This window comes from Erithacus rubecula (assembly GCF_903797595.1).
Source record: "Erithacus rubecula genome assembly, chromosome: 5".
NCBI classification, from domain to species: domain Eukaryota; kingdom Metazoa; phylum Chordata; class Aves; order Passeriformes; family Muscicapidae; genus Erithacus; species Erithacus rubecula.
Window position 1 is genome coordinate 33,903,914 of NC_136687.1, and position 27,567 is coordinate 33,931,480.

A 27,567-nucleotide genomic window follows, 5' to 3' on the forward strand; every position below is an offset into this window, starting at 1 on the left:
AATCGCGCTATTGCGCACGGATGTAAAAGCGTCACCAAGTTCGGCACTCGGCGGGCGTGCCAGCTGCGACACGCCTGGCGCAGAGGCCACCTGCACAAGGGACTGCGCGTCCTGGGCTGGTTGCCCTGGGCACCAGCGGAAAAAAAGAGTGTCCTAGCCAGGACACGCCAGGCGGGCTGCGGTCCCGGAACCAGCGCAATGCGGCAAACTCGCAAGAGTGGGACCGGGGCCGACTCTCCCCTCGCCTTTCCTCGCCCCTACCACAGCCAGAGACCGCGCCGTCTCCAGGAGAGGGAGAGCCCCGGGCTGGCAGCCGGGACAGACCCCGCGCCGAGGGCGCTGCTGCCGCTCACCCGGGGGCGGGAGCGCCGCCGTTCCCTCGGGAGCGCGGCCGGGCCCGCGGCCGCTCCCGGACGCGGCGGGCGCAGACCGAATCTGCCGCCGCCGGGCCCCACGGGCACTTCCGCTTCCGGCGCGTCCCTCCCGCCGACGTCACTTCCAGCAACAACAGCGGACGTCAGCGCTGCCCGTGCAGGAGTCGGGCGGCGGCGGCGGCGGGCTCGGCCTCCTGCGGCGGCTCCTTCCCTGGGGCTGTCCGCCCGTCCGCGCCGCCAGGCCCGCGCAGCCCCTCCCGCCCGGCGCGGCCCTCGCACGGAGGCGGGCCGGGCTCGTCGCGGCGGCGGTTGGAGCCGGGCTGGCACAGGTAGGGCCGCGGGTGCCGCGCCGGACGGACGGGCGGCACGGCCAATCGGCAGCCGGGGCTCCGGGGGGCGGCACCCGCCGGTGCCCCCGGAGCGGGGCGGCCGGGCCCGGCCGGGCCCCGGTGCCGCGCTGCGCGGGGAGGAGCGGCTCGGGGGCGCCGGGGCTGCCCAGCTCCTCGGAACGTGGTGCATCCCCGGCTCCCCGGGGCGGCTCCGGGCCTGCGGGACGGCCCGCGTCGGGACTGCAGGGCTTTCACCTTACGGGGGGCACCAGCAGCCTCGACTGCAGTGCAGCTGCTGTGAACGGAGCTTCGGCTTCAACAGGCTTGCATCGAAGGAAAGAACGTTTTCCTGTTGGGATAATCGTGGCATTAAAGCAGCAGCTGTAGGGCTCAGTCATCATGAAGTGGAGAGTGTTTATATCTAGAGCGCATGCTGGTTTTTATTTAATGAGGTAGAATCCAGTACTAATGCAGCTTTAATCTAGGTTACTTTTAGCATCCTATCATGCTTGTCAACACTGCAGAAGAATTTATTATGCAGTAGCAAAGTAACATGAGGAAGACACGATTAGAACTTAAATCAGACTTTGATAGATAGCAGACAGAGCTAGAGAAGATCAGCGATTAATAAACAAGCTTGATGTTATTTTTACTGTGGTAGTTACTACAGCCAAGCTATCAAGAGGTTTCAATTACTAGATAAAATTATAGTATTAGAAGTTTGAAAACATGCATTTGAGTGGCATACTGAATCTGAAGATTGAAAGTATATGTTCAAAATAAATTTAAAATATGTATTTTTTGATACCACTACTTAAAGGGCTTTATAACAACGGGTTTGCTCATTTTTTATTATGATGGGCTCTGAAAGCATTAATCCTGGATTACTACAAAGCTGAAAGTAATTATGTGATTGGGAAAATTATAACAAATGGCATATAAGCTGCTGAATATACAAATAGCAGAGCTTATGGCTTTTCAGCAGCTGGTTCTAGACTGGTTTAAATTCTGTCTCATTTTGTTTCTTCTGTGAAATTTTTTCAGTTGATCTTTACAATAGCAAATACATTTTATTTTTTTTACATTACCAAAAGGCTTTTTATACTACGTCTGCAGTGATATCCTTTGTATAAGTATGTGAGTACCTTACCATCAAGGCGTTATGTTACTTAGTAAGAAAGCTTGAAAAGATACTTATTCTCCTGTTTCTGAGCACTCAAAATTCTTACTGTGTTATCACTGAAGTCATTAAAATTTGTTTCAGTGTCAGTCACTATGCTCCCCAATACATTTTTGTTTCTCCCTATGTTTTATAGTACTTCATTGACTCTAAATAAGGTTTTTAAATTAAATTTTGAAGGAAGTCTGAAGATTCCAAATGTTCTGAAGCCTAAAGTTTCTTAACTTACATGGGATATAGGTAATATTTGGTACTCTTTGAAGAAGCTTATTGTTAATTTTGTAGCTTTTCAAGCATGGAAACTTTTGAAAAAAAATTTCTAGTTTTTTTTTAAGGGGTTTTGTTTTCAGTATTTTTTCAGTTGCCCCATGACGACTGGTTACCTGGTCAGCATAAATTTGACAGAACTCACTTTCTACCTGTTCAGAGCAGTCCTAAAATTTTGCTTATGTGCTGAGTTTGTCTTACAAATGTTTACAAATAGCTGTCAAGATCTAATTTGGATTTTATGTCCAGCAGGCTCGCAGATGGGTCAGGGACTCTGGAGAATTGCTAGAAACCAGCAATTGCAACAGCAAGGATACAGTGGACAAGGCTATCTCACCAGAGAGCATGGTAGGAGGATACCTGCTAACAATGTTTCCAGTACAAGCAACCGCAAGCAAGCCCAAGGAGGCATTGACATTTACCACCTGCTGAAGACAAGAAAATCTAAAGAACAAGAAGGATTCATTAACCTGGAAATGTTGCCACCAGAGCTTAGTTTTACCATTTTGTCATACCTGAATGCAACTGATCTCTGTCTAGCATCATGTGTCTGGCAGGATCTTGCTAATGATGAGCTTCTCTGGCAAGGGTAAGCACAAAAAAAAAGAAGTATCACCTGGACATAGTAAAATGTATTAGGCTTTAATTTTGTCTCAGCAAGTGCCTTTCATCTTTCTAACCCTAGCAAAGGTTTCCTAAGTTAAATGAGATTGATATAAAGGAAATACTACATAGTTTATAAATGTGTTATTCTGGATTTCTAATTAGTATAGGCTATTACTGGAGATTACTACATACACAAGCGTGCTTGGCACAATATACATGTGTGTTATACACCTGGTGTTTGAGATAGCATGGGGTAAAACCAGGGACTTGTCTTCACTTTTCTATTAGCTCAAAGCACATCTCAGGTGTTTGCTTCATTGCTCCTCTGAACTTCAAACAGTTGTCTAGCTTAAGCTAGCCAAACTTCAAATGAAGAGGAGTGTGAACTCATCTACTACACTTGTAGCAGCTTAAGTGTATCTTCATTGTAATTTGGTTATGGAGGGAGGAAAGAAAAGGTCAATTTTTATGAAGTGAAATTTCTTCAGCTTAACACTTGAAACACATTTATGTATAACATATGCAGAATTTGTATGTCTGAGAAATAAATAAAGGAACATTCTTTCAGATAAAATAGTGTAATATCAAAATGTAATTAACATATTCTTTGGTATTTTTTGTTTTACAGCACTAGAAATGACTCATGAAATCATACTTATCTTTAGACAGTCAGCAGAACTTGTAACTACTTTCACAACATTTTCTTCTCCCTTAACAGACAGTAGCAGTTGACTTGCTGTTCAGGTTATTTTCCTTTAATAATGCTCTACATCTCTTCCTCCCCTCATCTGTTTCCTTGTCCTGCTGCATTTGAATTAAGCAATAATGCAGGATAACTTCTTAGTCACAGTTGTGCTGCTTTTGGGGACTGTTATATTGACAGGAAACAGGAATTCTAGTGAAGGATACCAATAAGCTTTGAAGTTTAACAATATACACTCTACTGTGCTTAGTTCTTGGTATCAAACCCATCCTGAATACAAATAAATTCCATAGACCAAATCTTAAAGATTCTAGAGCTTTTTAATTGCCTGCAGTATATATTCTTAACGTGGGGTGGAAATATGTATTTTCCTTGAAGTTCATTCTGGGAAACAGTTCAGTCATTTTTTATTAAATCTTTCCAAATAATACTCATGTTCATACCACATTTCTTTTGGTAATGAAAATGTGTCCTGATTTAGCAATAAATTAAAATCTCAATTTGCATAATCTCTGTAAAAATCTTTACTCTTCCACGTGTATAAGGGTGTGTTTAAGCTTTTGCAAATACTGTGGTTGCAGTTGTGAACTCAGTCCAAATAAGACCCAGGTTCCAGAATTGGAAACAAAAGTATTTTCCATCTCTCCAGCAACTACCTGCTGGTCCTAAACATTGTTCCTGATTAGTTACAGGACAGGTGTGTTGAAGCAGAACTACCTGTCCATTAAGGAGCCTAGAGTGAGCATAAAGGCCATTGCAGATTATATCATCAAAGAAACTGAAATGAGGGACAGAAACTGGTGAAACTGAGATGCAAGTCAGGGTGGAATAAAAGGGAAAGAAGCTGATAAGTTATAGAAGATAGAGAAGGATGGGGCTGGATCTAGTCCTTAGGGACAGTCCTTAGGGCTGGCCAAGAGGACTGGCCAGTTAGGACAAAAGGAAGAAGGCTTGGGTGAAAAAGGACAGGTGGGGAAAGTGCTGAATTAATGGCATCATTTTGTGCAGATATGGTGTCCCAATTCACTGCACAAGTGGGGCACAAGAAAAGAAACAAAATGTTTTAATCTGTCCTAGTACTGAAGGAGAACAACTTCTGTTCTCCAGTGCTCAGGTTCTAAGAGTGCCAGAGGTCTCTGCTCTGATGTCATGATGCCACCTACTGGGATATATTTTGAAGTTGCACTCAAATACACCAAAACCTCTTAATCATATAATTGAAGGTTTTAGAAAAATATTACAAAAGACTTAATAACTGTTTCAGCAATCTACTTCTAACTTTTCCTATGGTTTGAGTATTTAGCTTTCAGTGTTGATTACATTTTGTTTCTGTAAAATCCATGAATTTCAGAAAATAATTTTTATAATAGATTAATTCTATTTTCATAGGTTGTGCAAATCCACTTGGGGTCACTGTTCTATATACAATAAGAATCCGCCTCTAGGATTTTCTTTTAGAAAATTGTATATGCAGCTAGATGAGGGCAGTCTCACCTTTAATGCCAACCCTGATGAGGTAAGTGAACTGTTGCTGACAGTAATAAACAGTTACAATAATTGTGATTTTTTTTTTTTATACTTATAGCCATATAAAAACAAAGTTTTACTAGGTGGTTTTTTTTACTGTAGGGATGGTTAATACTGAGCTACAGCCATATTCTGGTCTTTTTTTGAATATTGTACCTGTGTACACCATTTACATGACTTACCTATTAAGTGCTCTGTACACTTTCTGTGGATGCTAGAAATTCATAACCACATATTAACTTAGGAACAAGGCAGATATCCTAACTGAAGAGACAGTGGTGAATTGTAAGAGAATAACAATGAGCTTACATAAATAAAAATGTTAAAATGCAGAGTATGAATTTGGTTTCACTTTAGGCAAAGCAGGATGAGGTATAAAGTCCAATTACTTCTATGCAATCACATTTTCTTGTAGGGGATTTTTTACCTATTTCCATTATCAAGGAGCAAATCTTGAAATATGACAAAGATCTACTGCTGAGCTATCTTGAAGATGAAATTGATTTAATTTCTGTGGGTGTTTGTTATGCATAATCTTTCCTTACAGAACAACATAAATTTATCTTTAAAAAAAAAATCCCTTGTCAAACTGAAAGGTTTTCATTTATAAGTTTCTGCTTTCAGTCTGTCACCTTTCAAAATGGAAAACAATTTAAGAGTAGACAGCTTTTGCCTGGGAGATAGACAGTTAATGCCCAAGTGACAGAGAGAGTCTTTTGTGTATAAAACGAGACTCCTGCTTCATGTTTCCTAGGAAAAGAGTGTACACAATACTGAGCAAAAATGCTGTTAACTTCCTGCATATAGTTACACATAGACATGGAAGTGGTAACTGAGTAAATCCAAAGTAGAAAAGGGACTGAGATATGAAAAGAAACACTTCTAAAAGCAAAATTCACTCAGCTGGTATGATATAGAAAGTGTGAACTTGTGACCATGGGGTAAAATAAATAAAGCAGTTCTATGAATCATTGCAATAATGTGATTTCATTTAAGTTTTTGCTTTATATCATATTCTGTTTGATTAAGAGACCATTACTTTTATCAGTCACAAATAGAGTACTTTGTAATTTCTCTGGTAGAACTCTGCCTTGAACTGTGATGCACAGCTTGGAGACATCAGCACCTGGCCACTTGAGCGATTAGTATTGTTTTTCTGCAAAATTTTCACAAATTTAATAATAAATATAAAAGTTTTCAAACGAAATACAATATTTAGGTAACTTACATGTTTTTAATAATATATCAAGTATATTGCTAGCAGCATTGTCCATCCAAATTTTTCTTTGTATTTCAATTTTTTAACATAATTTTTCACTTAACTAAAGTTTATAATGTGCCATTATATTTCAACCTTATTTAAAGTAATCTTGGTATGTTTAAAGCATTTGAAACCTTCAGAAAAGGCAATTAATAGAAGATTCATTATTTTTTAATGGAAATTAAGATCTGCAAATTAGACCTAATTTACGACATACCTAAATTAGGTATTAACTTTATTGTGTGACTCATACTTCTTCATTATGGTTACATTTTACAATAGATGTACAAACACTCTGCTTCAATGAGAGATGAGAACCTCAGGGTATCTCCTAAGGGCTCTGTTCCTCTCTCCCTGTGGAGCACCATAGCCTGGTAGGAATCATTCAGGGCCTGAGTTTCAGGAGACTTCACAAATACTACTGCTTTTACTGCTTACAACTGTGATATTGGCAGAATTATTATTATAAGGACACTGTGACTGGAACATAATGATATGACATTCCACTATTAAAAATTGTGTCTCCGAATTTCCTGCCAAACTCTGCTTTACATTTGATAACAGACCTGATCAAATTACTATAAAAATAAGAATACTTACAGCCACAGGAGCAAGATTCTCCAAAGGACACCGCCCATGTCATGAAAATGGGTAACCAGGCTCCACAGCAACAGCTCCAGAGCTAGCGGTGGCTCACGGGGTAGGGAAGAGCATCTACACACTTTGTGGTAGGATTTTCTGGTTAGCCATTGTTGTGTGCATGGTGTTGTGATATCTGCTGTAATTTAACGTGTTGGTTGTGTGCATGAGCTTGCATAATTCACAGCAGGTTCTCACATTCTGCTGATAGGATGTGCCTAAACACGACATGTAATCTGAAAAAAAAACTCTAGTGCATGTTTGGGGTGGGGTTTTTGTTCGTTTTTTGGGGATTTTTGGTTTTTTGGGGTTTTTTGGTTTTTGTTTATTTTTTTGGTTTTTGGGTTTTTGTTTTTTGGTTTTGGTTTTTTTTGTGGTTTTTTTTTTTTTTTTTTTTTTTTTTTTGGCTGGTTTTGTTCACTTTTTTCATATGGCACCACCATTGTAGCCAAGATTTTGGAACCTGGTTTTTGTTGTTTCTTTGGAGAGAGGGGATGGTTTAGTGTTAGTATTAGCACTTGAATATAAATACCATATTGTTTAAACCTACCTGGTTTCTGCTGTATTTTATTTTAAAGAGTCTATGCTGTATGTGGAATGTTTCTCATGCAGTGCTCATTTCATCTCGTGTGCTTATGATTCAGAATTTGTAAGCAACCAGAAGTTACTTCCCATTGTTTTGTATCCAATTTCTAACTCTCTACAAAATATTTTGTCGAGTTTATTACATGAATCAATGCTATGTAGCTAAAATTGAAACTGAAAGTACAAACAAGAATCTTTTGGTCAGGAAAGAAGATCTGGGTTTTTTTGTTTCATCCTTAATGGTTCTAACTGATCTATTTAATAGGATTTATTTTTTTGGACCTTCTAGAGTACTGTTCCAAAACTGTCTGTCTTCAGTGAGATCAGGATTTCCTTTATGTAGCATAATAATAAAGTACAGTAAGACAGTGCTTATACTAAGCCTTTCTTTCCACTCTTCTGATTGTCTCATTCCACAAGCTGCCCTTAGTTTTTGACAGGGAGCCCAGGTTTTTCTGACCTTTTCCTGGTTATAAATTGTTAGCCACATGTATAAAGCTACATTGCCTGGCTTTTTAATTGTAGATAGTCTGTAGATGATAAAATGGCTACTGTGCCATATTTCTAAGCAAAATTTTTTGAAACTTACCCTATTTCATAGTGATCTACTAAGCAAGCCAATTTTGAGATGCATTGATTTATCAGTTTGAATATTATAAGTATGTGTATGCTGTAAAGAAATGCTTATGTGATTTATTAAAATAGTTGGAAAGGAACACTGAGCTGAAACCTTTTGATAATTCTACATTAAAATCAGATTGGTTTAATCTTGTAAATTATTAGTTATGGGTTCTATGCAACATGAAAAATATTTTCGGGTTCCATTTGCAATTTCTCCTGTCATAAGTTTATATCACTGAGACTGTATTTTAAAGACATACAGTGAAAGAGACAGTGCTTGAAATGTATGTTACATATTGTGTCCACATTTGTCAGCAAATAACTTGATTCATAACTTAGTAGTTATAAAAATGTGCATTATACAATATCTCATCAATACTCTGCATTGTTCCAGAAGATGCACCATTAGATATTTTGAGACAGTGTACTTCCCAAGAAAAATGGGAACAATAACACGTGTCTACTTATTATTTACTAATAATGTTAATGTTACATAGAATCACCAATAGAAATTGAGACCCTACTATACTAGATAATGATTCTAAAATTGCTGTGCCATTAATTTAGGATATGTCTGGTTTGGTTTGTGTGCATATCTAAACAGAAGTGTCAAAGGCCACTGCTAGTTTTGATGTTGACTGCTGTACTCAAGTGGTCTGGAAATACTCTTAGCAAAGAAGATAGTAATCAACACTGAAAAGAGATCCTGTATGGATATAAAGAAATCCAAATACTATTGGAAACAGGTAGAAAACAAGAAAGGAGTGTCAGTGCTGTAATGGAATAGGCTGGCAAAACAAGCATTGTGTGCCGGCAAAAAGAAAACTACTGTAAAAAATAATGTACTGAAATGCAACAAATGGCTTTTGTTGTTACTGTTAGTCTATATTTAAAATTGTTATTTGTATATATAATTAAAATCAACACTTCCATACATTGATATTTTATCCAGAGCTGTCTGAAATTCAGAAATAACATGCTATCCTCAGAGGCAAGCTTTAAGGCATCTTTCCCAATTCTCTATTTCTAAGAACATTACCGTGCTCTGAATCAGAATTTTAAAACTACTATATGTGCTCATTCTGCAATATTTCCCAAGTGCTAAAAAGGCCTTTTCAGAGCTGCTAGATCATGGCACAGAAAAGCCTACCTGACTGCAGTTGAATGTTTCCTAAGAGAATCACCAGCTGACTGATAAATAATCTTAGCATAGGTTTTAATAGTGTTTAGGGCAACTTATTTCAGCTAGTATATATGCCACAAGTGGCCATTTTAGCTACCAAAAGTGATTTATTTGAAGCATGGGTTCTGAGAGGTTTTCAAGATAGTATTTACAGTGTTACGAAAAACAGATTCAGTGACATGCTGTAAATCTTGTAAATAAATTTCATTTGCTGTAAGAACTTAAAAGAGAAATCAGGCTTCTACTGTTGCAAAGTATTCTTATAGCTTAGGATGAAGTAAAAAGCAACTAAAAACAATGGCATGTGGTGAAGTGTATTTTTTTAGACCCTGTTTACTTATGAATGAGTTGAGGATAATGCATTCACAGGGAAAGATATTGTTAAGCATTATGTGTGGTGGGGGAAAAAGGAATTAGAGATAGGCTACAAAGTCTTTGCACTATTATTCTCTATCAGATGGATATCCTACATTGAGTTGTTAGCTAGGGCATGAGGAAGAAACTGCAGCATTTACTGTCACAAAGAAACAAACCCACTGTCTATCATAAAGAAGGTATTATTTTCCTCCTGTCTCTTCTGTGTCCTGCTAGGTGTTTTCTGGCTGTGTTGCAGAAGTGTTTAATTGCAGCAAAATGCTACTCAAGATTTTCTCACCAGGCTTCAGTTTGTATTACCTTAAGGTAATACTTCTTACTGAAGCAAACATAAATCTCATTAGCTTGGAATATATGTAAAGGAGATATTCTGCTGCTCATCTTACATAAATTGCCAAAATCCTTGTTGTTATCTCCCATTTTTAATTTCTTATTTAGCTCTGGTTCAAGAAAGTACTTAACGTTATGTTGTCTATCCATATTATGGACAAACTTAAATATGACCTAATTTGAACTGAAATGCAAGCTGATAGAGCAATGCATGTTTCACTGTCATCCTAAATACAGATTTTTTAAAATTGGGGTGTAACACTGCTAGATTTTTTGGTTTACCTGTCTAAAAACCTTTATATTTTTATTTATTTTTATAAACCATTATTTTAACAAAACAAATGTATCTTGATTAACTGCTATTTCCTATAAGTATATAAGCAAAAACTATGGACTGGTAAAAACACTAGTTAATACTACACATGTTTCTTAGCTTTTAACTTGTGTTCTTATATTATCTGTTTTCCTGCTTGGGACAACTAAGACTTGTTTTACTAAGCCACTTCACAAAATGTTTCAAACCTGCACTCAGTCCTTGATTTCTTTTTCACACAAAATTCAAGAGCACTGGAAAGTTTAGTTTATACACTGAATGACAGGCTGCCCCTACATCTTTGTAGCTGTAATGTAAACACAAAGAGCAGACTTACAAAATATTGTGAAGTTTGATATCAGAAGATTTATGAAAATATATTTCAGAAGTATTTTAAAGGTGGTTTAGGTTGTAGCCTTGGTACATTATTCTATGCAGAAATGCACTGTCCTACTCATTCTACATTTCAACCTTGTGCTGTAGTCAAGATCTGTTGTATTTAACTATGGCAACACTTTGTAACAAATGCTGAGAACTGCTCCCAGCCCCTGCCAAATTGAATCAGAAAAACTTGGTTAGTTATTCTCAGGTTTAGATTTTTCCTGAACTTAGGTGAAATGTGTGAACATTTTTGAAATCCATTAGTTGAGGTTTGATTTGTAAGAGGTTGTAAGGAAAATAGTTTTATGCTTTGGGTTATTTCAATGACCAGAGAGAATCTAGAATGTCACTGAAATACTTTAAATTTGTTGTGTTTATTTTATAAAAAAAGTGTGCTTGGTCAAAGTGTACAATTCTGGAAATCATAATATGAGTATAAATTTTATGCAATTCTGTATTTTTAAACTATTTTTTGTTAGGCATAGTGTTCTTATTTATGTGTATGCATATCTATATATGTTGATACTTACCTCTGCTTTGAAATCAGCGTGCTTGTGTTTATTTGCATTATTGCACATTTAAACAAATGCATTTAATGCATCTATTTGAATGTGATACATTGTATATATGTGAGAACATTACTGTTTTAATGAAAGGTTTTGAAGGCTAAACACATTATGGCTAAGATTTTTCTTATTTGGCAAAGTTATGAAATTGCCAGTTATGGTCCTTGCAACATTTTAAATACTATTACAAAACTATAAAAAGCAAAATTCTGATACACACTGTAAAGAAATTATTAAAGAACCACCATGCTCATTATGGGGTTCATGATGTAAAATATTCTACTATGACTGTATGTAAAATCTCAACCATAACACTAAATTATTTATTTGCATTTGATTTCTAATTTTAGAGTGTATTTTGCATGTTGAAATGTGATTTAGGCGAGAAGGAATCATTCTGAAAAACAAACCAGTTAATTTGTAGGATTACATTCCTTCATTGTGAAGTACAATACTTGTTCCTAAATACATTATGAAGATTAAACTTATATATATGTACATGTATTTTATCTCAGGGAGTCAACTACTTTATGTCCAAAGGCATACTAGATGATTCATCGAAAGAAATAGCTAAATTTATCTTTTGCACAAGAACACTGAATTGGAAGAAGCTGAGAATCTACCTTGATGAAAGGTAATTCAGATTTCTCTTAAGATATTTTCTGTTAATACTCAAGGTACCAGCCCCATTTAACAATATTTTGAATGTAGAGATGTGACTTCAAGGATGTAAAAAGGCAAGAAAATGCAGCTAGGTAATGAATGGTTCTGCTAAATCTGAGCTGTTACTCCATTCAAGTATTTATGAGACTGTAACACTTAATAAGAATCCTCAAAAATACCACCCATAAATAATAAATCTCACATCCCCACAAAATCTTGCATAGATATTTTGCTGCTTTTCCTTGACTTGATAGAGTTGTTTTTCCTTTCTTATGGGTGTTATTCAGAAAAAGTAGTTATCACTTTACTAATGGCTTTTTAACTAATGTTGAACTATCTAACCATTCCTTGGTTGTCTGATATTTCTTGATTGGAAGTTGCACACCCCTCCTGAGATGGAAGGGAGCATCCTCTTGGAGACATCAGGAGCTGCAGAAGGGAACTTTTGTAGCCTGCTGTTCTGTCTCCAGTGCTTTCTCATGCATTCAGGTTGGGGTAGGGCAAAAAGGAGAAGGAGAATAGTGACTGCACCTGAATAGGAAGAACAGAGAACCAACTGCACTTCTAGCAGGAATCACCTCTTGCTTCTCATCCTCTTCAGCCTGTACTACTAAAGGAATAGAAAGAGTCTTTGGTGTTATCACCATTGGCAGTCCTATGCTGTAAAACTTCAGATTTATCCTTTTTTTTTGACAATAATAAAAATACAAAACCATTCAATGGATGAAATTGCCAGTTAATGTTAGTGACTCCTACTGCCATTTATCTTCCCTTCATAAACAGTATAATCAGACACTAAAAATAAAAACTACTTTTAGAAAAGTCAAAACTCACAAGCAAGGTAAAAATCAGGTCAAACGTAGGAAAATGTTCTTAGGTTCACTTCAAATTTGCTTCCAAATTTTTTTCAACTGTCTTTTGCACATCTTGTGATATAGATGTGGTCTGAATCTTTTATATATGTCTGTGTTCAGTGCAAAACACCTGAGAACATCACACCCTGATGGACTTCCATGAGCGATTTTTGCCTAGCTGAAGCCTGGTTTTAACAAGACAACTCCTGTAACAGCTTCCACTTAGACATCAAATTGTGCAACAAGGATGAATTTGTTCCTTTTACTGTCTTTTTTAATGGTTTTATCAGAGTTTAAAGGAAGCAAAGCCTCTATATTGATCTTGGTTGAATATACATATAAACTTTGAGTTCTGATTCATGTATGTCTTTATAGTATTTGGTGACAAAGAGGCAAAGAATATGTGTTTATATTATCTTTGTGCTGTTAGTGATAATTTTGCCTTAAAGCTTATACTATTAAAAACCTTAATTTTTATTTTTAAAATATACACATTTTCATATTTAAACAGTTAAAAGAAACTTTTCTAATAATGTGGGTTTTTGTTCTGCCAGGAGAGATGTTTTGGATGACCTTGTGACGCTGCACAACTTCAGAAATCAGTTCTTGCCAAATGCACTGAGAGAGTTCTTCAGACACATTCACGCTCCTGAGGAGCGTGGGGAGTACCTTGAAACTCTCATAACAAAGTTCTCTCACAGATTCTGTGCTTGCAATCCTGATTTGATGAGAGAGCTTGGCCTTAGCCCTGGTAAGCAAAAATGAGTGGTGGATCATCCTTTATACTTCTGGATGATGCAACTGTTCCCAATAGCAGCACCTAAACAAGTATTTCTGAAAGTACAGAATGGTTCAGTATAGAGTCATCATTCCACTTGGGTTGGGGAGAAGAAAAACCCAAAACCAAATGTACCGATTCTTTTTTTATCTGATTAGTTGGTTTTATTTCCATGTTATCTTACCTTCATTTTTGTCTGTACTTTGAGCTTTTCTCTTTTCTGAACTTCACCTTGCAGAATCTTACACTGTTAACAAAAAAAAAAAAAAAAAAAGCCTTGTGGATAGTCTTACAGAAATGAAAGGGAATATTGGGCCACATTCAAATTAACAAGCATTTCTAATTGGTTGGGGGAAACAGTTTTCAGCAGTGAAACTGCTTACATATTTAAAAGATAAGCTTTTGTAGTGTGTTGGCTTTAGTTTACACAAACTTCAAGAATCTGTTTAAATGAAAATATATAAAGCCCTTAGTGGCTTTTGGGTTATTTAGAAATATTAAGAGATTTGTAAATTTTCATTTGGCACTGTGCTGACATTAATTTGAATTATTGACATTATTAATTATATTAAATTTTATTTCACTGGGATACCCTTCTGTGTAGTTGTATGTATATGTATATATATAAAATCAAGAGCCTAGATGATAAAGACCATAAGGTTCTTAGACAGGGAAAAATACTTTTAATGATGACAGTTTCTTTTTTAAACTTTTTTTATTTATTCTCTCTTGTCTAGATGCAGTGTATGTACTGTGTTACTCTTTGATTCTGCTTTCGATTGATCTAACGAGCCCTCATGTGAAGAACAAAATGTCAAAGAGGGAATTCATCCGGAATACCCGACGAGCTGCACAGAATATTAGTGAAGATTTTGTAGGGCACCTTTATGACAACATCTACCTTATTGGCCATGTGGCTGCCTAAAAGCACAATTTGCTAGCACTTAAAATTTGTAATTTTCAAAAACTGCATCAATTCAAGATATTAATTATTTTGTAGAGATGGGGGTTATTTTAGTGCTGGTCATTCTAACCTCTGTATGCAATCAAAGTTTGTGTGTGTAAGTGTGTGTATGTGTAAACTACCTTTTCTATCTATGTACTGTGGGAACAGAAGGATTTTTTTCATAATTTTTTTTTTTTTTTAGTTTTGCACAAAACAATGCCATTAGTCTGACACAGCCATTTATGAATGTTAAACTGACATTACAGTCTAAGCTGAAAATTTGGTGGTGAATTTGTGCATTGGATCTGCTTGAAACTTTAATAAGTTCATTCTTCTTAGAATACCATGTAATGTGTATATATTTAACTAAAGAGATTTATAATCATAATTATTTTATTGTAAAGTATTTTAACTAAAATTTCTCCTTTTATCTCTTAAATTAGTGTTTGACTTTCGTTTGCATTTTTTTTACAATGCTGACTACCTCAGATACTTAAGTTAGAGGAACATTGGTCTGAATACTACAATAAAGTTTATTCTAGGAGATGATAGAACACTTTAAAATATCTAAGCTGGTATTTTATACTATATTTATTAACTTGAATTAGCATGTTGCCAATCTGCTATTCACTCAATTTTAAATATTGCAGGCTCTATTTTAGATGAACCCTGATGCCATACAGGGGTAGCCAGGGGAAATCACGCAGTGTACAGAGAGGTTTATGTTATTTGCATACATAACCTATTTTGCAGATACTAGTTTTTGGGGAACAGAGCAACTACAATCATCTATTCAGTGCAGTAAGCAAGAAAAAATCTTTACAGGGAAAGTGGTAGGAGTGAATGAAGTGCTGCTTTCAACTGGTTCCCTCAGTCTAGAAGTGTCAATGATGGAAATGCCTTGGCAAATGTATACCAGATGACTTGTTGCTAAAACTGTTAAAAACTGACTGTGCAAGATCAGAGCAGTGACTGTGCAGGATTGGAGAACTGAATAAATTCAGATTCAGATACTGAAATAGTTGGATGAAGTTGGATTTTAAACAGCTCTAAATTTATGGAAATACTTCTAAAATTACTTGGTTAGGTTTTGTCTTGACATTTTCTGAAGTGTGGAGAGTATTAGCAGTGGAACTGCTGTGCATGTGCAGAAATTGAATAAGGATTTGCCTAGTTTTTGTTCAGACAACTCACAGAGCAGTGCTTTTCTTAAGTTGAATAACTGTAGTTGAAGTAAGAGCTTTTCCTGATTGTTTACATAATATTCAGCTATCAGTAGCATCTAGATACGTCATGGTAACAAGTATATTTATTCTTTTTCCCTACTATACCATGAGGTGAGGTGGGAAGGTGTTCATAATCTGTAAAACAGAACTAATCTGAGTTTTCATGTAGAAAGCCTATTGCAGAGCCAAGAATTCAATTCAGGAATGACCCTTCATAGCCATGCACTTTGCCTATGCTGCTGCTTTCTGTTTGGCACCTAGGGAGTGTTAGTTTGTTTTGGATGTGAGGACAGTCCGTACAAGGGCTACATAAATCATGGGAAGGTAAAGATGTAGCTATCACTGCTATTTCAAGTGTTTATATCTCTGCTCCACAAACTGAAATGCATGCAGAAAAAGTACTTTTTTATGACATTACCTTTAATCACATGTAAATGTCATTGCATTTATGTAGCATACACAGCCAAAGCCAGGAGCCAGCAGTATTGCAGCCATGTTCAGGCAGGTTTACAGTATCACCTGCCTTGCTCAGGATAACTACTTTTCACCCAGTGTTATTTCATTTCTTGCAGAAAGCCCAAGGATGTGTTCTGCAATGGTCAATTAATCTTGAACACAACTTAAGTTCATGGTACAGTGGGGGGCTTTGTTTAAGGCACAGGTATCTGCTTCTGTATTACAGGAAACAAAATTGAAAACTTAGAATTTATAAAACTAACAATAATGGACAAGTGTCTCTGGGTTCTTTAAAGTGGTCTGAAGTGAAGAGAGCAGAATATAGTTATCTAAGAAACATTCCTCAAAGGTTACACACTTCAAAAGAATAATTCAGTGAAATTTGAAATTAGAGCTTTTCTTGTTAGAAAATATTTTCTCCTCAAACCACAAATGCAGACCAAGGCTTAATTCTGTTCTGGCTTATACTTAGGTTGACATTAGTGATACTGGTGTTGATTTTGCACTAGTAACAGAGTATGAATTGTTAGACTGCATTCTCTTAATTTCCAGTTACCCTGATACAGAGCAAAGCCTTCAGGCTGACAGAACATGTTTTTTCTGGAACAGATGAGTACATCTATTAGCAAGATTTAGAAAACTTGGGCCAGTGTAGCAGCCAAGAGGATAAATTAGAAACAGAATAATACAATTCAAGTTTCCATAAGACATGTCCAGGGGAAAAGAAAACAAAACCCTAATGACATGCAGATAACAGCATCTGATCTTCACAACAGGATTTTGAACAGTGTTAGAGGATTAGTACCCAACTCATGCTGTACATTATGTTACTAACACAGAGTGGAACAGAAAACAGCAAACACAGCATGCCAAGTGTGAATTCCCTCAGAGGCAACCACAAAACAACTAATTAATATGAACATTTCTTCTGTCCTTTTTCCTATTTGAGTCAAGCTCCAAAGTGGCTGAGAAGCATTTTTTTGCATTTTAGCAATCTAGACTTTACATAAAAGTTAAACATTTTTCTGTCTTAAAAGGAGAAAAAAAAACTCTTAATCAGGTGTAATAATACTCTTAAAAATGAAAAAAATGTCTCAGTTGTCCTCCAAAACCCTTCAAAAAGCAGAGTTTTGGGCAGTGTTTTCTTCAATGCACTTGTGTTTCCATGCACATTTTAAAATAATAATGCTTCATTGATCCAGGTGGCACTAAATGATGTGATGTGTAAATAGCTACTTGATCAAGCACTTAGAGGACCTCAATTACATGAGCATGATCATACTTATGACTGCATAGTGATTCCCAGCTGTTGTGATTCCACCACTGCATGTCCTTTGAACCTTGGCCATGTGGTGTTGCCTTAACTCTTAACTGTATGCACTGTACACAGCACTGAGGGAGGAAGTGAGCCTGCAGCCCATCCCCCTGCAAACACTCACTGTTCTGTCCTAAAAGACACTGGAATTGTTCTGAATGGCCATGTCTGGAAGTTTGGGAACTTCATTATACACAGATATGATAAAAAGACTTTTCTGTTCATGCCAGGAAAATGAGTGTAACTGTGTCCATGTAAAGTGTCACACAAATGCAACTCATGTTTGCTTTTCTTAAAGTCTGAGGCTCTGATTGCATTTATTGAAGGAATATGGCATATATTAGATATTCACATGACTTAGCTGTAGATAGCATTTGATATTATCTGTTTTCTCAAATTATTTCTGTCTAGAATACTTTCCATCCAAAGTCTAAACAACTCATTTACACAGTTTTGACTTTTTAAAATAAATCAAAACTGCTGCAACATACAGAAGCCCAAACAAATACAAGTTTGAGACATGTTTGTTGATTTTGAAGCGAGAAATTTGCATTCAGGAAAAAAAAAATCCATTTTTTTCTGTTTAACCTTTCCCTTCCACTCCCCACATTGGAAAAAGAAAAAATGTAAACAGTTTCAAAATACAGCTTTAAGAAAATAAACTGACTAGCTGGACAAAAAAATGTTGCCATTCTTCTTCAGTATTCTGCAGTTTATTAATGTTCTTGACATAAACAAATTTTTCAACAGTAATTGTTCTCTTTTGAAGTGGTAATGTTTTTGTTCTCTTTGTAGGGATATCATTGTGCAATCTAATATTGTTGATAGCTCTACTTTTAGAAAACAAGTATTATTTTTAGCACTTAAACAAAATTGAGGTATACTTACTTGATCATGTTAAAATGTCCAAATTATAATAAGTATTTGGGAAAATCAGATTTACTTGCCCTCTATTGAATTAGGGTAGGTTTTTTTTCTTTTCAAATACTTCATTGATGTATTAAAACTAGCAAATATTAAGGCTAATAACTTGTTCTCTGCCATTGTAAAATCTCCCACTGAGCTCAAAAGCACCCTTAAAATGGAGATATAAACAGATACAATGTGTCTCACATCGGCACATTATGGTTTCATTTTACCTTAAAGAGAAATACAAACTTTTATAATCTTCGTGGAAAAGTGATTTTAGTAAAAAAAAAAAAAAAAGTGACAATCTAAAATTATTTATGAGATGTTTAAAGTTCAGAGTTGCCATGTGTAATTAAATCATAATCATCAAATAGCTAGGAGTAGTTACAGAAGTGTGTCTGTAGAAAACCTAGAAGAGATCACATTGCTCCTTTGTCACATCAGTGTTCTGCTAATAGTAATGTTAGTAAATTTGCAGTTTTCCTTATTTATATAAATGCTTAGAGAAAATATTTAAATGGAGTGCTTCCATTTCCTATGTGAAATTTACTTGCATTAAAAACAAACTTTATGTACTTAAAATACTAGAAAAGGAAAAAAACTTCATTGAAAGAAAAAAGAGGCTCCTAATTTTCACTTGTATGGTTCACTCATAGACCCTAATAGTAAAAACAAGCAAAAAGCACTTTTCAGATTCCTAGCAATCAAAAAAAAAGAGCATTTTTAAGCTTAAAAATAGTGTATGTGTACCTAACAGAAATCAAGCATGTTTTTGTGAGGTCAGGATACCAGTTATTTTCAGAGAGAGTATTCATTTGTAAAAGTTAGCTTTCTTCTTGGCAGTGTTGGAGTGGAATGTTGGATTTAATTTAAAATGATTAATGGGATTTTGTCAGACTCCCTGCCTTTACCACCACTGCAGTTTGTCAGCACAACAACCTGGGAAACCCGGACGCCACTCTGTCGCCCAAAACTGCTTTCCAGGAAAAAATAAACCCCAGTAACTAGTGCCAGCTACATGTCGATGGTATTGTCTTTCAGCTGTTGAAAGTTTAACTCTGAGCTGGGACATTTACACATTCTGAGGAAGTGAACCTCATTTGTTATTTCAATACTATGTTTTTGACAGTGGATACCAGTGTAAACTTAAATTTTTAGAGCAAGGATAGACATTTTTTTCACCTTATGGAAAATCCTATAATCCATGCAGAAGAGAAATACTTAAAAGGGGGAAAAAAATATGTACCAAAGCTGATTTAGCTAAGTTTTTTTTTTCTGGAGAAAGACCATCTATTCAATCTGTATGCTGTATTCTGTTAGGAGGAGCTCATCCTTTGAGCACTATGCATGCCAGTAGCTTGCTGAGTGGCAAGGAATGTTCTGTTGAACTGAAGCAGATGCATCAATGTGTGTGCCAAGAGCCAAAATCTGACAAGTTTGCAATACTTCTTACATATGACCATAATATAAGCAAGTGAGTAATTCTTTTGAAATCTAAGGTTGGTATTGAAAGTTATTTACAAGTTGTCTTCTTTGATTTCCTTATGGAAGATTGCTCTGTTGGTCTACAGTTTGAGCATTGTGTTTTCTTACGTATGAAATACTCAAAAATCAAAAAGATTATTTCAATTTCAAAAACAGCCTTCCCTTTCTGAGAAAACGTGCCTGCCTGTGCTGTGCAAGTCCTCCTGCAGCCGCACAATGCTGTATCAAAAAAATGACCTTGCATTCACTCCTGTGGACCGCTTTAGACACCAGTTCTATATGTTAAATGTGCAGGCAAAAAAATCCTGCAGGCTGCACAGAGATATAGATGGTGAAAAAGAGTTTGTACTGCTCTGCTGCACCAGGCAGAATGTACTCTCTTATGGGGCATGATGGCACATGTATTCTTTGCATTACTTTTATCTTAGCTATTTTTATGTGTTAAAAAAAAAGTGTTTTCACAACTGCAGTTTCCCTGTCTTCCTATCTAGAATTCAGGCTAATTTTCATAATTACATGTATCACAACTGAACTGAAATATATTTTTATAACAGAACTTACTGAGTTTACTTGCCTTCTGCAACATTAATCACCTGCATGACAAAAAAAAAAGAGGAAACCACAGAACTTCTTTACTAGTGCTAAAGAAGTGCATCTCTCAGCGTGCTTCTTAGTAACAATCAAGATGCTGTATTTTTTCACATTAAATGTAACTTCTTGTTTCTATATTCCACTTAGGAATTTATATCAATAAAAGTATTTATTACTGTTTCACACTGTCTGAAGTCTGACAGTACCATTTCTGATTTGTACTAGCAAAAGCTGACTTTTTTGGAGTTTTGTTCCTATAGAATAGCAGAAAAAATTGAAATAAGTACTCAAAATTCATCTATCACTGCAAAAATACAATAAGAAATGCTTGAATCTTTTTCCCTGTAGATGAGGTTTAGATGTGTAATAAAACACAGAAGTCACATGATGTGTAATCAACTTTTTAAAAGTAAAATATGATTTCCCTTTCTTGCTTTTAAGTCTTCACAATGTGCATAGTTCTGCATAACATATACTGAAAAATCACAGCACTTAAAAGGGCTAATTTGAAGATCTAAATGGGACAGACATTATTCTGGCTTCCTATGTAAAATAAATTTTATTTAAAATTATAAAGACTTTGAAATGTATTAAAAATTAAGTTAAATTGTCAGTCATAAATCAAGATTTATAGCCTGAGTCTAAAGACTCAAATTAGTGAAACAGAAAAAAAGCAAAGGAAATTTTCTGTGATAAGATGTCATTAAAGTTAAAATTTTGTTGGTTTTAATGCAGATCAAGACAGAATTTTTGAAGGGGCGAGATTTGTGGTCTCTTTGAGAGGATACCTGGTCCCAGACATACTCATCTTCTCTCTTTCCTGCAGAAACATAACAGCTTTTATGCCCTGCCAACACATCTGTGCCTCTCCAGAGCAGAGCACAGGGAAGTAGAACAATCTTCCTTTGCAAACTGCACCTCTCCCCTCCCAAATTAGTAAATAGCATGCAATCTTGTCATTTTTAAAATATAAAGTATTCTCTGTAGTTTCTTCACAGTGGTAAAGTAACAGAAACAAGAGAAACTAGTAGTTAAGATGTACTGTCAGTGAGTATCAGTATTTTGTAAGTACAGACAGTTCTGTTATACAAAAGTTACAGAAAAAGAAGCCATGTTGAAAAATTTACAGTTTGTCAATGACTTCATAACAAAATCATCTGCCCAATAATTTCATGAATGCTAATTAATGATCTTTAGTCGCTTTTAGAAGTTGCTCAACACAAATTTGAACTAAGAAGGATTTTATACAGAATATGAGATAATACTTGGAGAAGCTTATCTGTATTTTCCTTGCCACACACCTAACAAGTTACACCCTAGTAAAGTTGTTGCCCTACCTCTGTCAAAAGCAAATTGGTGACTCAAGGGAGGAGATTCAGGATGTCATTGCATTGGAAGAAGTAAAGGCTTAGAAGTATCTTTAATGACTCGCCTCCTACCAGAGCCATGTAAACTGTCAACACACAGTTTAAGGTGATAGATGTCACTGTGTTATCAACTGAAAGAAAGCAGTATTCTCACATCTTCTTGGGTAATGTACTCTCAATAAAGAAGAGGAGCCAAAAGCAGGCTGAGACTTTGGAGGACTTATGCTTACTACTGGTAGTAATAGTGTTACTTCATACAAGTAGTGCCAAAAAGCATTTAACCTCAGAGACAAGAGAAATACTGAAGTTCAATTACCATGGTGTAAAGGATATCTGTAAAATACATAACAGAGTCCCACCCACAGGTGCAGCAGTATATTGGCATAAAGGAAAAGGTGTCTCAGTTTTAGTATGTAACTATATATATTGAGTTATAACTATTATTTTCTCAAACAGTGATTAAAGTACCCATTTGGCTTCACCCCCTTCAAATCCAGATCTCAGTATAGAGGTGTATCACATAATGGAGCACAGGAGAATTTCTGTGTTAGTAGGCTGATGAGGTAAGCTGACTGCTGTGACAGGCACTTCTCACAAACAGCCTTTGGTGAATCACAGTAGAATTGTAAGAATTGTATTTCTTCTGGAAGGACATTTGTCACTTTCCATATTACAAAGTTTAGAAGGAATACTCAAAGGCAGAAGGAAGCCAGGTTATGGGGTGGATGGGATAGGTTTGGTGATAGTTTCAGGTATATGTATTGTATATTTCTACCTCGCTTTCTTCCTTTCTCACTTTCTTCATTTCCAGAACAGCTAGTTTATATTAGTCTTAATAATCATTTAGCTTGGGATACAAAAAAAACCCCAATAAAACAAACTGAATTTTTGAGGGTAAAAAAAAGTGCACGAGCTTTCAAGAGTTTTCCCACAACATTAAAATTACATCAAAATTATTAAGTATTTACAGAGTCTTCATATATTACTTTAATTATTGCTATTTATTTCACATATTATTTTAACTGGGAATTGTCAGTTAATACATTTATCACTCATTGTGTCAGTCTTACACATCACAAACCAAGGCAAGTTTCTGTGAAAGGATTCCATAATGTATTGCTATGAAAAATAATACATTGGGTCCACAAGAATAAAGCTGTCATTGATGAAGCATTCACTTATATGTGATAAGCATAAATTGTTATATGAAAATGGAATTACCTTTAAACAAGTAATGATCCAATCCATTTTAAACACAAGTCCTTAAAAGAGGAAGGTCTTAGATGTAAGCCAAATCCTTATTCTGCTGACCATACACATCTTTAAACACATCAAGTTTCTGAGAAGGCAGTGACACAATTTTCCAACTATTTATGTCTCTAGGATCCAATCAGCTTGGAAGGTCATCACCAAAACCCACTCTCCTGACATGAATAGTTTTTGGCTTAGGCTCCTTACAGGATTTGTTTTGACAGATAACCACAGAGTGACATGACCAAGTATCAAGATTATTCTTGATACAAAAATTTACACAACAAATGCAGCAATTAAAAAAAAAAAAAAATCCTGACAATAACTGCATAAAGGCAATGCAGTCACAATGGCTTTCCTGAGCAAAGCCAACACTCTGGTCCTCAATTTTACAAGCTTGTTTGGCAGGTTTTACCAGTGGGGAAAACTCCTCTTTGATGCTTTCTCCTGGAGCACAGCTTCTGCTCTCTGAGCATCATCGCCCAGGCTTTCCTCAATGCTCCCTATGCAGATGAAGAAGCCATGGTTTAGATCATAGCAGCATAAGAACAACACTCAGTTCCTGCAGTACCAAGTCCTCTATTTCAGTGAAACTTTTAACTTACACCAGCACAGAATATGTCCTCCTCTTTTAAGTCCAAAAACTTGATTATCTTTCTCCTACCTTGATATGCAATTATTCTTTCTGCATTACTGGGATGTTCAAACTAGCTACACCCTTCATTTTATGGGTTCTTTGTTAACACGTCCCTTTGCAAGAAAAAGACTCAGTGTCAGAAGGAGAGAGCACAAACTCCATGCTGCACAAAGCTCTTATAATCAAAAGATCGTTTAGAAAACAGAACAAAAACAACAGTGCATTTGCAAGGACCTATCCCTAGACACAAATACGTTTCAAATTAAAGGCTAGAAATGACTGCAACTAAAGAATATTTTGCTGACTAGAAAATCTGCTAAACTCATGTCTTTTACAGATATATCTATTGCACTGTACTTAAAGTGGTCAGCCACATATTCTTGAAATTGTCTGTCTGACTGTAAACATAATTTTATATAGATATTTTTTTAAATCTTCGACTCGCTTAGACACTTTTTTTTCTTTCTCTTTTCCGATATTTCTCTTGTCAGTATTAAAACATACAATGTAACATAACTTTATAACAATACCTTCTACTTTTCCACTGTGATTTCCTGACTTGTCAGAATCCTTCTAGATACAGTTACCCTTAGGCTTATAGAAAAAAAAAATTGCAACTACTCCAAAATTGACAGGGTTTATATGTATATATTTATGCCTTGTATATATCCTAGGCTCCTGGTCGGCTTGCTTGCCCGTGTGATTGATTGACTGTGTCCTGAAAGTTGTTTATAAAACCCGGCAGGCCCCGTGTTTGTACAGATCTGCAAACGCCCAAAGAAAAGGCAGCGCCCGATGATTTCGCTGTTGGCTCTATTCCTGCAGCCTCAGATAGGAGTGCGGTGCTTATAACTAATGCCGCCGGCGAGCTGCCCTTCCTACCCCTCCTCCTCCTCCTCCTACTGCTCCGGCTCGTCCCTGGGCTGCAGCGCAGGGATTTGCACGGCTGCGGACAGCGGCAAAGCGGAGCGGCCCTAGGGAATTGCCAGGGAAAATTAATCGGCTTGTCCTTGCCTGGGCTCCGAGGAGGCGGGGGATGGCGTGGGGAGCGAGTGGGATGGGTTTTGGTTTTTTCTTCTCCTGTTTCAGGAGGGTCTCGGTGTTCCCCCGGAATGACAACCGGGTCACTTCACAGCCGCGTCACCTGGAGCGAAAATAGGATGCTGAAAAGTAAGTTATCCGCGGATTGGGAAGGTTAGTGCAACGCTTTATTTGTGTTAAAGCCCGAGCCCAGCCCCGCCCCGCCCGCCTCCACCTGCCAAGGAGGATCCCTGCCCGAACCCCCAGCCGGGGGTCTTTTCCATGTGGATCCCATTATCATCATTTGCTCCTAGTATAAGGGGGATTAAGGCGATTAGAATGAAAATAATTAAATGATTTTTCAATTCACCCCTTACCGTGAGGAGAAAGAAGGAGAGAGAGAGCAAGAGAAGGGAATCTATCTGGAGAAACAGAGATGGGGGCTGTGATTCCCTTTTGTAAGGGGTAACTTTTCAAGGAATGGCAGGAAAGGAGGGAGCCCTCACAACTGTCAAGTGTTTTCCAAACACTAGAAAATGCTGGCCAGACCTTCGTTGTAACGTGGCTCTGCTGTTTTCAAATGGATTTTCCAGCCTGTAATTGTTAAGTCCCAGCACTGAATAATGAAATCAAAATAAAAACAAAAAAATCTCGGACGCTTTGGGATTTAGTTATTATTTAGGAGGTGGGAAGGTGAAAAAATCTTTTGGGGGTAGAGTAGTTTATCTCTTTGTTGTTGTTGTTGGGGTTTTTTTGGGTTTTTTTGGTTTTTGTTTTTGTTTTGTTTTGTTTTTTTCCTCTGTTAAAAGCAAGATTCCTCTATTTAATCATTTGGAATACAGCCATATTCCTGATGAAAGGATTTAAACATTTAAAAATAACAGACAGCTTTTAATCTGATGAAGGGATAATCGCTTCGTCAGCTTCTCTTCTTTTTCAATGAAAGTGCTCTAACAAAACTGCTTATATCCGTATGCTCAGTCACAGTTTGGGTTCATTTAGGTATCTTTATAAATCCGTACCTCAGTTGTTGCCGTTTTCCACGGAAAAAAAAAAATTTAGAGATTAAATCCATGTATGAGAAAAGACAAAAATTCAAAGGTTAATTAACTATAAGTGATTTTCCTGCCTTTTTGTTTGTTTGTTTGGGTGGGTGGGTGGTTTTTCGTTGTTGTTGTTTGTTTGTTCGTTCGTTTTGGTTTTGTTGGTTTTTTTTTTCCCCCAAGGTAACCCTAAAATTCCAGAGCACATTAAAATACAGATGTCCACCTGGGGAAATTCGCGTGAGATATTTTCAAGGACAAAAGGAGACGGTCTTCTCAAGGACAGTGGAAGTTGCTGTGATGGTCGCACCATCTGACTTTGCCAGCTGTGCCTCGGTGCGTGCCAGCCCTGCGGCGGGCTGGGCCGGGAGGCAGGACAGGGACTGCCGCCACAAAACCCCCCTCCGCCTTTGCCAGGAGAGACAAAGTACTGCAACCAGTCTATTAAATTCAAATGGGCAGACCGCGATATAACACATCCCTTCACATCTTACGAGTAACTGAATTAAAATTTTAACCCCCTTTGAAAGAACTGCTGCTGATGGAGGAGGAAAAGGAGCAGAGATATGCAGAAAATGCGAAGTTTACAGCACTAGTGCCTCTGCTACCTGAAGGCACAGCGCCAGAGCGGGTAATTCCTTTTACTAATTACTTGACAACAAGCAGATCAAAAAGAAAATCTTGTAGGAAGGACTTCAGGATCTGCAGGAGAGAATAACATGCCTATGCTCCCTGCCTACCCGAAAATCCTAAAGTAAATATTGTGGATGCTCTGCTCCCACCGGCTCTGAACACGTCTGCCCACAGGCAACACTGTGGTTTGGTTTTAAAGGTTCTTCTAAAGCTGGAAAATTGCCCTGCGGGGTGCTGTTATTTTTAAAATAGCAGATCTTTTAGGGTGACATTTAAGTATAGACGTTTCTTTGAATCTGCGAGGAGGGGAAATCCCGGTTGTTGTCAAAAGTTAATTTTCAGCTATTAGAGAAGTTTGTAACTTCAAATATTTTTCTTTCCTCTATAAACGTTATTGGCCTCCTTTCATAGTTACTAAAAATTTATCAGGCTAATCGAAGGCTGAAACCCGGCATTCATTTGGCACTAACTCCTTTAGTAAATACTTGTTACTACCGCTCAGGGCCCTTTGCCCGTCGGGTCTCGCCGCCAGCCCGGCAATGAAATTCCTACCCACCGAAGCGATCCTTGATGCCAAACCTGCGGCTGCGAGGCGCTTCTCGGTTACCCTTAAAACCTTTACAGCGACTCGCCTGGAAGCATCTTTAGAGAGCGCGCTTGTGGGCGCCCGAGCGCCGCTGTGGCTAATGCCTCCCTTCCTGATCGCATTACCGCCCGCTTCCCCGGCGCTATTTATGGGCAATAAAAGCTCCCGCAGGCCCGGCTGGGCTTGGCTCTCCCCCGGGCAGGATGCAGGGCAGGTGACCGAACTCGCGCTTTTTCTCCTCTTCAGCGCCAAACAGAAAATTCCTCCACTTTCCTCCCCTGCATTTCTTCGTGAAGTCACGCATGGAGCTTCGGAGGGGACGCGGAGTGCCCGCGGTGGCTGGCAGCAGAGGGACCGCGGGGCAAAGCCGAGGCAGGAGGAGGAGGGGCGGAGGGCTGCGCTCCGCATCCCTGCGCTGTTCCTGCGTGTCGCAGGGACACGCAGCTGGCGGCGGCGCTCCCCGGGATGCCAACCCCATGACAGGTCCGTGCCGTTCAGAAAGCGACGAGAGGAGGGGAAAAGAGAGAATTAAATAATATACATATGTCTAAAATATCACAAACACGC

At 37.6% G+C, this 27,567-nt stretch overlaps 2 protein-coding genes across 5 annotated transcripts in view; one reads left to right on the forward strand and one right to left on the reverse strand.

Moving 5' to 3' along the window:
* The window catches only part of CEP44 (centrosomal protein 44), a 494,127-nt gene that overhangs the window by 12,169 nt on the left and 454,391 nt on the right, over positions 1–27,567 (reverse strand). The window contains exon 1 of one of the 2 annotated variants that reach the window (XM_079305693.1): positions 354–506. The exons of the other annotated variant lie outside the window; for it this stretch is intronic. The gene's annotated coding sequence lies outside the window, so the exon portion shown is untranslated. Of the gene's footprint in view, positions 1–353; positions 507–27,567 lie in introns of those variants that run through there. 2 annotated transcript variants of the gene reach the window in all.
* On the forward strand, positions 92–14,920 carry FBXO8 (F-box protein 8). Of its 3 annotated transcripts, none has more exons than XM_079305692.1 (6): positions 500–703; positions 2,403–2,739; positions 4,849–4,975; positions 11,756–11,874; positions 13,312–13,508; positions 14,273–14,920. In XM_079305692.1, exons 2-6 carry the CDS (start codon positions 2,411–2,413, stop codon positions 14,458–14,460), a joined length of 960 nt encoding a protein of 319 aa, XP_079161818.1. In that variant the 5' UTR covers positions 500–703; positions 2,403–2,410; the 3' UTR covers positions 14,461–14,920. The 3 variants fall into 3 exon arrangements, 2 of the variants coding, with proteins under 2 accessions (XP_079161818.1, XP_079161817.1); XM_079305691.1 differs by having other exon boundaries at positions 524–703; positions 2,400–2,739; XR_013774243.1 differs by lacking the exons at positions 4,849–4,975; positions 14,273–14,920 and having other exon boundaries at positions 92–703; positions 2,400–2,739; positions 13,312–13,449.

Bases quoted from the DNA above. Each gene is read 5' to 3' on its own strand.
- FBXO8 (XM_079305692.1), top strand. From the start codon at position 2,411: ATGGGTCAGGGACTCTGGAGAATTGCTAGAAACCAGCAATTGCAACAG. The intron at 4,976-11,755 runs GTAAGTGAACTG...ATTTTATCTCAG, and splicing joins TTAATGCCAACCCTGATGAG to GGAGTCAACTACTTTATGTC. The intron at 11,875-13,311 runs GTAATTCAGATT...TTGTTCTGCCAG, and splicing joins AGAATCTACCTTGATGAAAG to GAGAGATGTTTTGGATGACC.